The 12,935-nt window shown below is 56.7% G+C and overlaps 3 protein-coding genes across 3 annotated transcripts; 2 read left to right on the top strand and 1 right to left on the bottom strand.

Moving 5' to 3' along the window:
- The first annotated feature begins 1,884 nt into the window (after positions 1-1,884).
- On the top strand, positions 1,885-2,995 carry BGZ61DRAFT_163474 (uncharacterized protein). The gene is made up of 2 exons (XM_046237490.1): positions 1,885-2,755; positions 2,815-2,995. The coding sequence occupies exon 1, from the start codon at positions 2,052-2,054 to the stop codon at positions 2,673-2,675; it is 624 nt and encodes a 207-aa protein (XP_046108409.1). The 5' UTR covers positions 1,885-2,051; the 3' UTR covers positions 2,676-2,755; positions 2,815-2,995.
- A 260-nt stretch (positions 2,996-3,255) lies between these two features.
- On the top strand, positions 3,256-4,627 carry BGZ61DRAFT_345402 (uncharacterized protein; the record flags this gene model as incomplete). The annotated part of the gene is made up of 2 exons (XM_046239785.1): positions 3,256-3,279; positions 3,482-4,627. The coding sequence occupies 2 exons, from the start codon at positions 3,256-3,258 to the stop codon at positions 4,625-4,627; spliced, it is 1,170 nt and encodes a 389-aa protein (XP_046108410.1).
- Positions 4,628-5,004: 377 nt separating this feature from the next.
- BGZ61DRAFT_491224 (ATP synthase alpha/beta family, nucleotide-binding domain-containing protein) lies at positions 5,005-11,984 on the bottom strand (the record flags this gene model as incomplete). The annotated part of the gene is made up of 13 exons (XM_046250410.1): positions 5,005-5,876; positions 6,418-6,451; positions 6,726-8,290; positions 8,340-8,424; positions 8,480-8,528; positions 8,646-8,667; positions 8,751-8,796; positions 8,912-9,547; positions 10,182-11,021; positions 11,076-11,138; positions 11,200-11,624; positions 11,683-11,713; positions 11,769-11,984. The coding sequence occupies 13 exons, from the start codon at positions 11,982-11,984 to the stop codon at positions 5,005-5,007; spliced, it is 4,884 nt and encodes a 1,627-aa protein (XP_046108411.1).
- Between the last annotated feature and the right edge of the window lie 951 nt (positions 11,985-12,935).

Consider the following 12,935-nt stretch of genomic DNA (forward strand, 5'->3'; position numbering starts at 1 on the left):
TAGAACCTTGGTTTCCAATTATTGTCGCTCGTTGCCGGTGGAATTACGCCATGAGGACATGTAAGCTTGGCAAGTCTTTATCAGTTGCTGCCCCATCACGACTAGCTTCCGTCCCACATGTAGCGGGACGGGGAGCCACTCTGTGTAGATAGGTATTAAGTTGCTTGCAAGTCGACTCCGCCGATACTTGCCGCAGGGGGAATGTTCCATGATGGTTGGTGAGATAACCGACCAAAGAAATGGAGATGGAGGCGATTTGCAGAGTTTTTGGAGCCGTGCTCAACGGTCCGCGTTCGCCATCGGGCCGTCGAGGACGCTACGACCCCTCACTAACTCACCGAGAGAGGAGAGGTGCCTGGGGGTAAGTCAGGGGATAGGAATTGGGGGCGGTAGTGGTGATACGTCACCGGGCGGAATAAATGGTGACGAGTTGCAGCCGGATGCAAGGCAATGCAATGCTAAAGGCTCTTCGTAGATGGTTACATAGGAAAATCGCAAGGAAGTGGTGCCATTGGCAAGCCATCTGACAAGTTTAGGGGACAAGGGAGAAGGCGCCAGAGCAGCCGGAAGAGCTGGGCTGCTGGGGTGGACGAGGCCATTGTGTGTTGCGCCCGTTGCAACGGTAGATGTCGTGGGGTCGCTTCCAGAAGTAGAAAAATCCTCGGATATCTCCAGTGCCCTGGCGCCCTTCTCGTCGGGGAACTGGTCGCTTTCGGGAGGGGCGGCAGGTCGACTGGCCCGAGACAGACGCGATGCGACAGCGTGTAAGCTGTTTTGAGGAGGCACGGGTTCAATGATCCCCAGGTGGCTTGACGGACGATGCAATAGATGCGAGGGGTGTGTGAAGGGTCACGGGTTGCAATATGCTGTGTTCTATGGCGTTTTGGAGGTGACAGTGAGGTGCGCCTGGCCTGAAGAGGCAATAGCTGACATCAGCGAGGGGGGTTGACGGCGTGGGAATCGCGGGAGGGCGATGCCAATGGGAGGTTGGCGGCGTGGGAAGCGTGGGAGGTGTGGACGCGGAGGTGAGGGAGACGCTGAGGTGGTGGTGTCAGGATTGACCGAGCCAGTCTTGGACACGATGGACGCAGGCCGACGCCGTGACCGTGATCGTGACTGTGGCCGTGACAAGAACCCCACGGTCAAGGAGTCGACCTAGACGTGAGCCAACCATGCAGGGCAGAAGCATGACAGGGGGGACGATGAAGGAGCGATGACTGCTACCCTTTGCGTTGTCTTGAATGTTGCAGCCACTTGCGGATTGTAAAAGTGACGAGTCTGAAAGCTGATGGAATTGATGACCACGACGGTTCGTAATTGCGTGTTAACGGGAGGCGTTGCCAAACAGTTGGTGCCTGGTCAGTGGTCGAAGCCGGTTGGTGTCAGAGAAGAGGGGTTGCCACTTGACAGAAGAAAAGAGGTACGTAACAAGGAACATGCAATATTTACCTAGGTACCTTAGGCTATGCAACATGCAAACTTGACTTGCTTTGGCGTGCTCTTTCCCATGGATCATCCCTCCTCTTTTATTGTCGCCATCACCACCCGCAGCACCACCTCGCAGGCTCCCAGTACAATACATACATCTCGTAGCCCGGGCGGGACTCACTCGACCATCGGAACCGCTCCGGGGACAAGGATGGCGCCAATCGTCTCTCATACATCGCCTTGGGCCCAGGCCATTTCGAACCCCCCACGCCGGCCGCTTGCTGCGTAGCACTACACGGCGTCCGCAGTCCCAATCCTGTCGTGTTAGTGTCTCCCGAGTGTCTGGACAAAGGGACGGATCCGGTCGAAACTTGACCTGTCCCTATCGCGACGCCCCACCACGACCGTCCGCCACTGAGCGGATGGATCAACCACCCACTACACACTACCACCACCACCACCGGGTCGATCTTTGGTAGAAGCCGCGCTGTGCGTGTTGTCGCGCAGCTGCAGCTCTCCCCGGACGGGGAATAGGAACGCCTGAGAGGGGTGTTCCTGGGCTTGGCGGCGCCGCCTTGGAGTGATGGAGTCGGCCACGGGGCTAGCAGCAAGACGTGGAGCAGATGGAAGCAACATCCGAGGTAAGACATTCGATCTCTCTCTGGAATAGCTGCTATGCACAGAGGACTCGGAGGAGTGAGGGGCCGAATCCACAGCCAGCCCGGGACAAGCCCAAGACAGGTCCAAGACGGGCTCTCTCAGCTCCAGCCGTGTCTGTGCCGTCAACCTCGTGCATCGTCACGACGGCAGCCACCTGCATCGTCCAGCTGTCCTCATTCCCGGCGCGCAGGCAACAAGGACAGACCCAACGCGCAGTATTTCGTGGTGGGTGGGATCTGCCACGCCCTCCACCTTGCCCCATGGCAGCCCATCCATCCCGTGGCGACGTGCCATGGCATCCGATGGCATCCCATGCTCCGACAGCACATTGCGGCATGCCGTCTGGATGTACGTCTGGCTGCACGGTGCAGGCCCCCGACCTGCCGACAGGGGTGCGTTGTGGCCTTTGGGAGCCGCTGATGCCAACTGAATCTGAGCAATTCGGTCGTCTTATTAGTGCCCTCGACTGTGCCCCGCAGCCCACGCATGCATGCTGCCCATATGCCCATGGCTGCTGCAAGAGCCTGCATCCGCTGCTCGCTGCCGCCGTCATGGCCCTGGCTCGACCGACTAGTTACCCTACGTAGTTGGTTGTTCCTCAGAGCTAGTCGCACTGGGTCTGTGACGATGCTTCCCTCTGGCCTCTGGGGTGGGCTTGCTGCTGTGGGTGCGTCCGCTTCCCGCTGCTGCGGAGTCCATCGTGTGCCAGTTGCTTAAAGAGTCTAGTTAATAACGAGGGTTGCCCTTATCGTACAACGCGGCGCCAGCAAGCCAGCGAGCCAGCCCGCCCTCGCGCTCTAATACATCGTCGTCTGCTCTCATTCATCTGCCCATCACTGCCCATCATTGCCCCTCCTGCTTCTCCTTCTCCTTCTCTTCCCTCCCACACAACCAACCCGTCGACAAAATCAGAGTTTTGTCGTCTTCTCGGGCTGTCTAACCCTAGCTGAACTTTCTGCGCGACAGATCGAGGCTGGCTGACAGCCAGCGACCCAAAGCAGATCAGCCCCCCTCTGCTTGATTTATCGCCCCGAGTCATCATCAGTCGCCTTCTTGCGCCCCGAACCATACCCACCCAACCAGTTCGCCAGCCTATATAACCGCGGCCGCGCCCTCTCAGCAGCCACGTCCCTAACCTTTGGCCTACTATTGCCCCCGAGGCTCATCATGAACGCCCAAATTTCCTTTCTTGTAAGTCGGTGTTTTCTGCAAGCTCGTGTCTGTCTGTGCTACTGCGCCGCGGCCTAATGAATCCCGCTCTCGGCCGTCATCGGCTTGCTGTCATGACTCGAGAGCGGGCATGCCTCTACCCGCACTGCATCATGATCCTTCAAATCGAGTCAATCAACTTGCGCCATGTCATCCTCCCAAGCCTAACGTTTGCTCTCTTTAGGATGGCACCTATACGCTGATCCACATCCCTCTCAACCTCTATTCGACCCTCCTCCAACCAATCCTCCGAGTCCTCCTCCCCCAGTCCCAAAGCGTCTCCGGCCCCCGCGACTCGCCCGAGTTTGAGCTTCAAGGACTCACTTCCGACGGACAGCATGGCTTCCTCAACATTAGCGTCACTCCTATAGAGTGCTCGCTTGTCTGCCACTCCTCCTGGGCCAAGAATGTGTTTGAGCCCGTCCTGCAAACGCTGTCTCGCGAGGCTGCCAAGACCGTCTCCATCTCCAAAGACTCATACATGATCCTCTCGGTAATCAGCGCCGGACTCGATGCCGCCGGCCGTGTTATGGAGTTAACGTCACCACTGGCCCTGGCTGGCATCCCGCTCTTCTTCATCACCACCTACTACTCCGACTTCATCCTCGTCCCGACCAAGGAGCGCACAAACGTCACCCAGTCGCTGCTGGCCAAGGGCTTCGAGCTGTCCGACAACAGCTTTGTCAACCCTAGCGCCTATGGCCACAAGCGGGGACCCAGCAGAGGGAGCAGCACCTCCCCTCCCAACACGCCTCCTCCATCCAACGTCGCCGAGCTACAGACCCGAACCTTCAGCCTGCTCAAGAAGCGGGACGTGGCCCCGTACATCGAGGAGGGCCTGGAGCTGGTCCACTGCTCTGGTCGTGAGATGTCGCAGCTCTCCCAGTTTAACCACCGCCCCGCAATGAGCCGACAGGCCACCCACAACGGCCGTCGTCCGAGCTGGGCTGACAACGTCGACACCAAGCTCTACACGTGCATCATCTCCGCTCTCGTCTCTCAGCCGCGTTTCATTTCCATCACCCTTGCCCAGGACGACCCACCGTCACTGCTCCTCGACAAGACCCTATTGGACGTCTTTGGCGACTCCCTGGTTGGCGACACCGAGGGCTGCCTCATCCCCATCTTCCTAGACCTCGATAACCTGCCGTTTGAGTCCACGGGTATTGTCTGTGGTGTGGCGGGCCGTCTTGTCCAGGACATGCAGATGGCCGCGAGCTTTGAGTTGTCGTACCTCTCCACAGCCCGCGCCGGTGCCGTCATCCTCTCCGAGGAGCAGTCTGTTCGCGCACTGGGGATCCTGAAGCCACTGCTCAGCAAGGATGCATAATTATGGAGTTTTGGTCTTTCGTTGCGAACAAAAAATTGGGTGGGATGCGTTGTGATCTTTTGTAAAATCCAGGCGGGCCGGGAATGTTGGCTGGCGAGAATCTAGGGCCGGTGTCATCACGACGACGTTTTGATGTTGTCAGTCTGGCCAAATAGGATTCTCGGGCAGTTTGAAAACCTCGGCGGTGGGCGGTATTTTGTTTGTTCGGCTGGCGTTGGTCGGAGGCTGCTGCTGAGTTCCATAGCGAGATACCATCTTTATATAGCAAACTCGGCGCTGGTGCGATTCCAACATGGCAATTCCTGGCTTGTACTCTTTGAGATGTTCACCTTCCCAACATCCCACGAGCATAGGGATATGCATTAGTTCCCTTCTCCTCACTTGCCCTTCTTCTTCTCCTTGTCTTTCTCCTCGACCAACCCCGCCCGGACAAACCCATCCCTCGCGGCGGCGTTGATGACTGCGAACCGCCTAGGCCCGAGCTTCACGCCGCCGTACCACCGCGACACGACGACCATGGCGTCCCACACGTCCATGAGCTGCATGAGGTGCAGCAGCCTGCCGCCGGCCGCCGCCTCGCCGTCGTCGTCGCAGTCCTGGAAGCTCGCGTTGCCCGGGCCCCGGATGCGCCACGCCGTCATGTTGTGCGTCGCCGAGCGGAAGCGCCGGTCCGACGCGAGGAGGGATTGCACGTGGTGACGCGCTTGTTCGGTCGACGTTACGCGTGCGACGTGTGCGATGAAGGTGGATTTGCTGTCTATGACGACTTCCGAGGCCGTCCAGGCCGGAGGTGGGAATGCGTCGAGTTCTGCTGCCGGTGTCGGTACGGGATCCGGCTCGGCGCCGGCGTCCTCCGTGTCAAACGGCTCCGGGGCGTCTTCCTCGCACCGCCGGGAAAACTCCTCGACGGCGTCAAACAGACAAACAACACCGGGCTCAAAGACCTCGCCGAGGGCCTCGCGGAACAGTGCCAGGTCGCGCGCGCCGGCGCCCCTCTTGCCGCCGGAGCTGTGGTGCGTCGCCAGCACGGAGGGCGGGCTGGCGGGGTAGTCTCCGGCGAAGCTGAGGCGCAGGGAGGAGGCGTCGCCGGGGAGCTTGAGGATGTAGACCGACGCCGAGGTGTCGTCGTCGGCCGGCACGAGGCTGCCGTCGCCGTAGATGGAGTTGATGGCTTCCACCTCGTCGCGGAGCTCGTCGGACATGGTGGCGGGGTAGTGAGGGGAGGACGAAGTAAGAGAGTTAGGGGTTGCTTTGAGATGAAGGAGACATGTATATAAGAGACTGTTGAGTCTTCTCAAGTGTTTGGAGAGCCCGAGGGATTGCGATTTCTCTTCTGAGTGAGACAGTTTATCCGATATGATGGCATCAGAAGTTGTCATGTCGCAGCGAGAATAATGGCATGCCGAGCCCCACCTTCAAACGCCGAGAGGCCCCGACCCACAACCGGATGACTCCGGGAGAGGGATTACCAATAACGAGTTTCGGTAAGTTCAGACGAAGGAAATGGGGCTTTTAGGGTGGTCAGAAACTTCGAAGGATTCGCCTAGTATCTTCATTCGAAGAGCGGACGAGGAGTTATCTTTCTTATCTTTTGTTAGCGCAGCACGAGTTTCTGTCGTTTATGGCTTTGAGAGACCGAAATAAATCCACAATCACCACAACCAGCATAGCTAGAGATTTAGACTTATACGCCCGTTTATTTCGTCATTTCTTTGGAAAGAACCTAAATGCAGATGTCACAAATACACGTGCTGACCTGGTGTCGTCACTTCGTGAGTTGCATTGAGAACATGCATGGAATCCGTGAATATTTCCATTGCAAAACTTCAAACACAAATCGATACTGGATCGAATACACGATACTACGCGGCAGAGCTAACAGCATTGAATACCGGCCTTCCTCAGACCGTTCCCCAGCAAAAACCCATCTATTGGACAACAACTGCCAGCAATGCAACGTCTCACGACATCACCGTAGAGCCGTCTCTTACTCGTCCATGACGGCCGCAAACTTGTCCGTCATCTTCTGGTGAATGCCCTCGTACTAGAGAGAAATATGTTAGCAACGGAAACGTTGGCTCTGGAGTGCAACACAAACCTTCTTGCAAATGACGTCCTCGCCATCGGTGGGAACCTCAAACTTCAATTGTCGCAGCTGTGCCTGGAGCTCGGAGGTGGCCTCTCGGACCTTGGCCCAGCTCTGGCCCTGGGCAATGACCTTCTGTGCCTCGTCATGGAAGCCAACCATGAGCTTCATCATCCACTCCGTCTTCCAGATGGGACAGAACTGATCGTAGTCGGAGTAACCGTTCTGCTGCAGGAAATCCTCCTTGATGAGAGTAGCAATGTCCAGGGTGATCTTGTCGGGGTCGGACAGAGCGCTCTTTCCGACTAGCTGCACGACTTGGTCGAGCTCGTCTGAGTCGGACAGGAGCTGTCGAATGCGGTCTCGGAGTCGGGGGAAATCGGGGTAGTTCTTCTCGTAGTACTTGTCGAGGATCACAGTGTACTTGCTGTACGATACGACGGTGTTGATGGACGGGAAATGCTTTCGCTGAGCGAGCTTCTTGTCGAGACCCCAGAAGACCTGCACGATACTGAGGGTGGACATGGTGACGGGATCGGAGAAATCACCACCTGGGGGGCTGACAGCGCCGACAATGCTGACACTGCCCTCACGCTCAGGTGAGCCAAGGGTCTGGACCTTACCGGCTCGCTCGTAGAAGGAGGCGAGCTTGGCACCCAAGTAGGCGGGGAAACCCTGATCAGCAGGCATCTCTCCCAGACGACCGGAAATCTCACGAAGAGCCTCAGCCCATCGAGACGAGGAGTCAGCCATCATGGCGACGTCAAGACCTTGATCACGGAAGTACTCGGCGACAGTGATTCCGGTGTAGATGGAGGCTTCTCGGGCGGCGACGGGCATGTTGGAGGTGTTGGCGATGAGGGTGGTTCGCTTCATAATTGGCTCCTCTCGGCCGTCGACGTCGATGGTAAGCTCGGGGAAATCCTTCAAGACTTCAGCCATCTCGTTTCCTCGCTCACCACATCCGACGTAGACGATGACGTCGCTGTTGGAGAACTTGGAGACGGACTGACTAATGACAGTCTTTCCGCAACCAAAGGCACCAGGGATAGCAACGGTACCACCCTGGACACTGGGGAAGAGGGCGTCGAGCACTCGCTGGCCGACGATGAAGGGTTGATCGGCGGTGAGCTTCTCGTTGGAGGGACGGGGCACTCGGACGGGCCAGGTCTGCATCATGGGGAACTCGGTCTTCTTGCCATCGAACTCGACCTCGAGGAGCTTCTCGGTGACGGTGAACTCGCCCTTGGAGGCGATCTTGGTGATGACACCCCGGGCGCGAGGAGGCAACAGAATCTTGTGGACAGCCAGGAAAGAGTTCTCGAAGACGGTACCCCAGACATCACCACCGGAGATGTGGTCGCCGACCTTCTTGGTCGGGGTGAACTCCCACTTCTTGTTGCGGTCGAGTGCGGGGACGGCGACACCGCGGGGGATGTAAATGGACTTGGCCATCTTGGCAATGTCTGCGAGGGGACGTTGGATACCATCGTAGATACCGTTGAGCAGACCGGGACCGAGCTCGACGGACAAAGGCTTGCCAGTTCGACCAACGGGGTCTCCGACCTTGACACCGGCTAGAGGGTGGTTAGCATTGCTTATCGAGGTCGAACGTGATTGTCGCACCGGTTTCCTCGTAGACCTGAATGGTAGCTTGGTCGGCACTGATTCGAATGACCTCACCGACGAGGTTGTCGTGTCCTACTTTGACCTAGAGGAGGCTCGTTAGCTGGGGGAGGACGGGAATGAGTTCTAGGGCGACTGACCAGCTCGTACATGGCAACACCCGTCATGTCCTCGGCCACGACGACGGGGCTGGGAGAGGGTTAGCGTGAAGCTACATTTAGGCGACAGATAATGGCTGCGATGCATCTCGAGAGGATCGCGAGGACAGCATGGAGGAGCTAGGATGGGCGTGTCGAGGTAACTGACCCAGAGACGGAGTAGATTTTGCCTAGCGGAGAGCTGCATGTTAGCACCCATTACGACATTACCCAGCAAATGAAGCGCAAGGACAGCTGGGAGGAATTGACTCACCATAATGAGTAGAGTCGTCATCGGCGGTGCCGGCAGCTTTCGCTTTCTAGAGGAGATGCAGGTCAGCTCTGGGATCCAGCGGGGCAGCTCGGGCGTGTCGTGACGGACGGCCAGTGAGCATCAGGGGAGCAGCAAGGGCGCCGGAGGGGAGGACGTCGTACAGGAGCCATCTTGGGCGGAAGGACGGGCGCGGCGTCGAGCTCGAGATTGGGGCGAGGAGAGAAGCTCTGGGAGGGCGGCAACGGGGGCCGGATGGGCGATGGAGTCGAGGGTGAGGGTGAGGCGGAGGAGGATGCGAATGAGGGAGGCGGTGGTGGTGATGGTGGTGGAGAGTTTGGCAGAGGCAGTTGGCGAGCTACGTCGACGAGAGCGAGAGCTGCAGTAGCACCAGCGTCAGTGGAGGCAGTCGAGGTACCTCGCGTTGCAGCGGCCCACAGGCGGTTCAGCCGTGTACCGCTTGGCGGAGGCGAGGGTGGGGCCGGCGATGATGTCGTTTCAGTGGTCGCCGCAGCAATGTCAGTGGGCGGTGCAGGGGGTGGCCCGCTGGAGCTGCCTCTGGAGCTGTCTCTGGAGCTGTCTCTGGAGTTGCTGCCTCTGGAGTTGCTGCCTCTGGAACCTGGGCGGCTGTTCGCAGGGCTCGTGCCGATGCTACTGCTGCTGTCTCGCTGCGGGACGCGCCCGCGGTCGTCGTTATCGCTGTCGCTGTCGCTGTCGTCGGCGGCGTCGTCGTTCCTGGCGCGAATCAGATCCAGTAGCGACGGCCGCGCCTTGAGGGTGGGACGGATGCCGAGCATGCACTGGGACCGCCTATTTGGCGGGGGTTGTAGTGGTGGAATAGAAATCGGCAAGTGGTTGTAAAGGTGTAGTTATGACGACGTAATGGGCAAATAGACAAGGAAGAAGAGATGCGAATCTAAGCTGTTGCAGGGTCTGAGCATTGACTATAGCTCGTTGGAGCACTGATATCGGACGGGAGCCTCTGCTTTCTACTGGTGTCTGGCACTGAAACGGCCTGGGTTTACAGGTCGAGATCGCTGACGGATTGTGTCGCCGGGCTGCCTCCCACTGAACGCATCCAGAGATGCCTCAGGTAATCTGTTGTTGATGCCTAGCCTCTGCACTTTGAGGCATCACTTCCAGTCCTCCACACTTGGCAAACCGTCCTCTTCCAACCACATGGGAACGCAGCTCCGTTCCGCTAGGCTTCCATTCAATCCATCATCTCCTCGCCGTCACCAGTCAGCAGACCTCTGATCTCGACATATCAAGGCAATGCGATGATATCATTTCAGCTTCATGTACTAAAAATAGATTCGAAATGCAGACCTTCACCCGACTCACGAGATTTCCTCCCAGAACTGACCCTTCCTATCAATCTGCCTTCTTCTTGTCCTTGTTCTCCCGCTCCCAAGCCTCTCCCAATGCCTTCACCTCGGCATTGACGTACTCAATCCTCTCTCGCGCCCCCGGCCAAGGCTTCCTCCCCCGCCCCATGTCAAACAGCCGGTACACTGCCGGCACGTCAGGCCCATCCATCAAAAGGTTGTAGAACTTGCGGTCGCTCCACCACAGCTTGCACGCCTCCCAGCTCCAACAGCCCAACCGTTCTGTCACCCCCGTTCCCGCGGCCTTGTTCAGCCAGTCATACGTCTTTGTTGAGATGACTCGGAGGCCGAGGTGATGCATTGGCCCCCGGTTCAGCGCCTGTACGAGGAAGTGGTATTGAATGTCAATGTCCTTGCGTCGTTCCTCGACTGACGCGATGGGGTATGTACCACTCCACACGCTCGCCAGCGCCATCGAGATGACGTCGTAAAGCGGAATTGGCGGCTTATTGATGAGCATGTGTCCCATGAACGCCAAAGACTCGGGATACTGCTCCGAGAGGAATCCCTGATATAGTCGGGGAAACCTGTCCTGCGGGTCGTAAAACCGAGTCGCCTGAATCTCTTTGTGATGATCCGGAGCAATAGTCGGGTCCGTAGGATCTCCAGTTCCCCGAATTACAGAAAAGTCATAAAAGTATCCGGAGCAGAAGATGATGGCGTCGATATCCTCCAGCACTCGACCGTCTGTTAGGGCCACCGACTTAGGCCCCGTAATCTCCTCAATGCCCACGACTGTCTCAATGTTGCCATCTCGCAGATTATTCGCCAAGTCATCCGAGAAGAAGGGTATGCGGTGCAGAATCCCATCTGTCTGTCGAGGGGCACTGAGGGATGGATGTTCGTTCAAGAAGGGATACGCTTTTGATCGCATGGCGACGAGAGCCTTGGTCATCAACGTACTAGCTCCAATGGGAAAATAGCTAAACAGAGCTCTCACTATCGTGCCAACCCGGCGGGTCATAGAGTGGTCAAAGGCCTTGCCTTTAACCATGCGAGGCAGCTAATTCCAGTTAGCATTTTGCGTCCATGGCTGTCCACCAAGTCTAAAGAGTTCAACTCACAAGAAAGAATTGCGATCGATGGCTGAGATACACCTTGGCAGCTTTCGCTCTGACCAAAAAGGACGTCGAGTCCGCTCCCGTTGCGCCGATACCGACAACAAGCACGTTCTTGCCGGTGTACTTGGACGGGTCCTTGAACTCTCGGGAATGGACGGCATCTCCTGCAAACGTCTCGATCCCTCTAACTTTGGGAAGATGCTTCGTGTTGAGTATACCCGTTGCAAGGGCAACGCGGTCAAAGCTTCGACACGCATGCGAACCTGTGTTGGTGTCTTTTGTGTACACGAGCCATTTTTTCCCTGCCTCGTCGCGTTCGATCCGATCTACTGTCGTAGAGAACTCGATATGCGGCAGCAAGTTGAAGTGCTTGGCATACGACTCGAGGTATGTCTGGATGTCCCTTGCCTGAGGATGTATTGGGAGTTCTAAGAAGCAAAATGTGAGTTCGAGCCCTGAAGATGAGACTCTGTTCGTCTCTCTTACCGTCTGGGAATGGGAAGTCCGTGTAGGAAGCCTTTGGATAATCACCGTCAGTTGTGCACCCCCCAAGTTATTTACAGGGTTCAGACCGATTGCTTGGACGTGTTGAACTTTGTCTGCTCCAGTGCCGTAGTTTGTTTTCCGTCTTCCGAGACGTACCAGGTTCCCCCAATGTGCTCATGTCTTTCGAATGCTGTGACATGAAGCCCTTGCTCGAGAAGGTTCTTGATCGTAACGAGGCCGATGACGCCGGTTCCGATTACACAAACTTCAGGCCCGAGCTGCTCGTCTCCAGTGGTCGCCATCGTGAATAGTGTAGCACAACAAGAGGCACACAGTCAGCGTTGCAAGTCTAAATCCCCCCCAGGACTGGGTACAGCCCTGCTTATAAGTCACTCCATCCTTCGTTCAAGCATTGCGAGGCACTGATTGAATGCGTCTGAGGCAGCAACCCTACATGATGCTGACTTGGTGCGTTAGCACTAGTCGTGTGCGATATGCTGACTTTGGCTTAGGGCTGAACAAAACGGGCAACAACTCGGAGTAGGATGCCGATCCTGGTGAGATTACGTCTCCGATTTGGGATTTAACTGGTGAATCTTATCCTAGCGATGATGACGCTTGAAGCTTGTAGAGCAGCTGCATATCATTTGTTGGAATGTTGGTATTCGCACACACCAAAGCTGTCGTCAGCACACATAAGCGCCTCGGCCCAAGTTACTCGATTAGTCGCCACGCCCCGTTAATAAGTTATTCCACTTGGACACTTATTGCGTGTATTTATTGACCTTGTCTAGATACTTAACGTATGTTTGATTTGCGCTGATAGCAACTTCGGCGGGGTTGGTGCGAGAACGTCGTGAGAACGTCGCCAGGTCTCCCCCAATCAAAGGAACGAGTATGACCCTCAGTTTCATTTAGCTGCCTGACACTAGTGCAACACATTTAAAAGCATATGAGTAGGCTAGAGTTGTTGCAATACTTACGAAACGTCTAAATGCACTAGTAGGGCATAGATACGCCACTGTGACTACCTAGTAACCAAGAGAAAAGGGAACAACGACTCTGCTCTTGACGATGTGGGACGTGTTTCAAATCACAGTGAACTGCATGGGGTGACAGGCCCCAGTTGCGTATTGATGCCCGAAGTCGTTGGCTCAGCCGCACGAGGCTGGCGGCTAGAACCGCCCAACCTGGTCATAAAGCCTGACACCTCAATCGTGATTGTCTTCCTGACAACAACAAACAGCTGCGCC

Source organism: Ilyonectria robusta (genome assembly GCF_021365365.1).
Source record: "Ilyonectria robusta strain PMI_751 chromosome Unknown BGZ61scaffold_4, whole genome shotgun sequence".
NCBI lineage: Eukaryota > Fungi > Ascomycota > Sordariomycetes > Hypocreales > Nectriaceae > Ilyonectria > Ilyonectria robusta.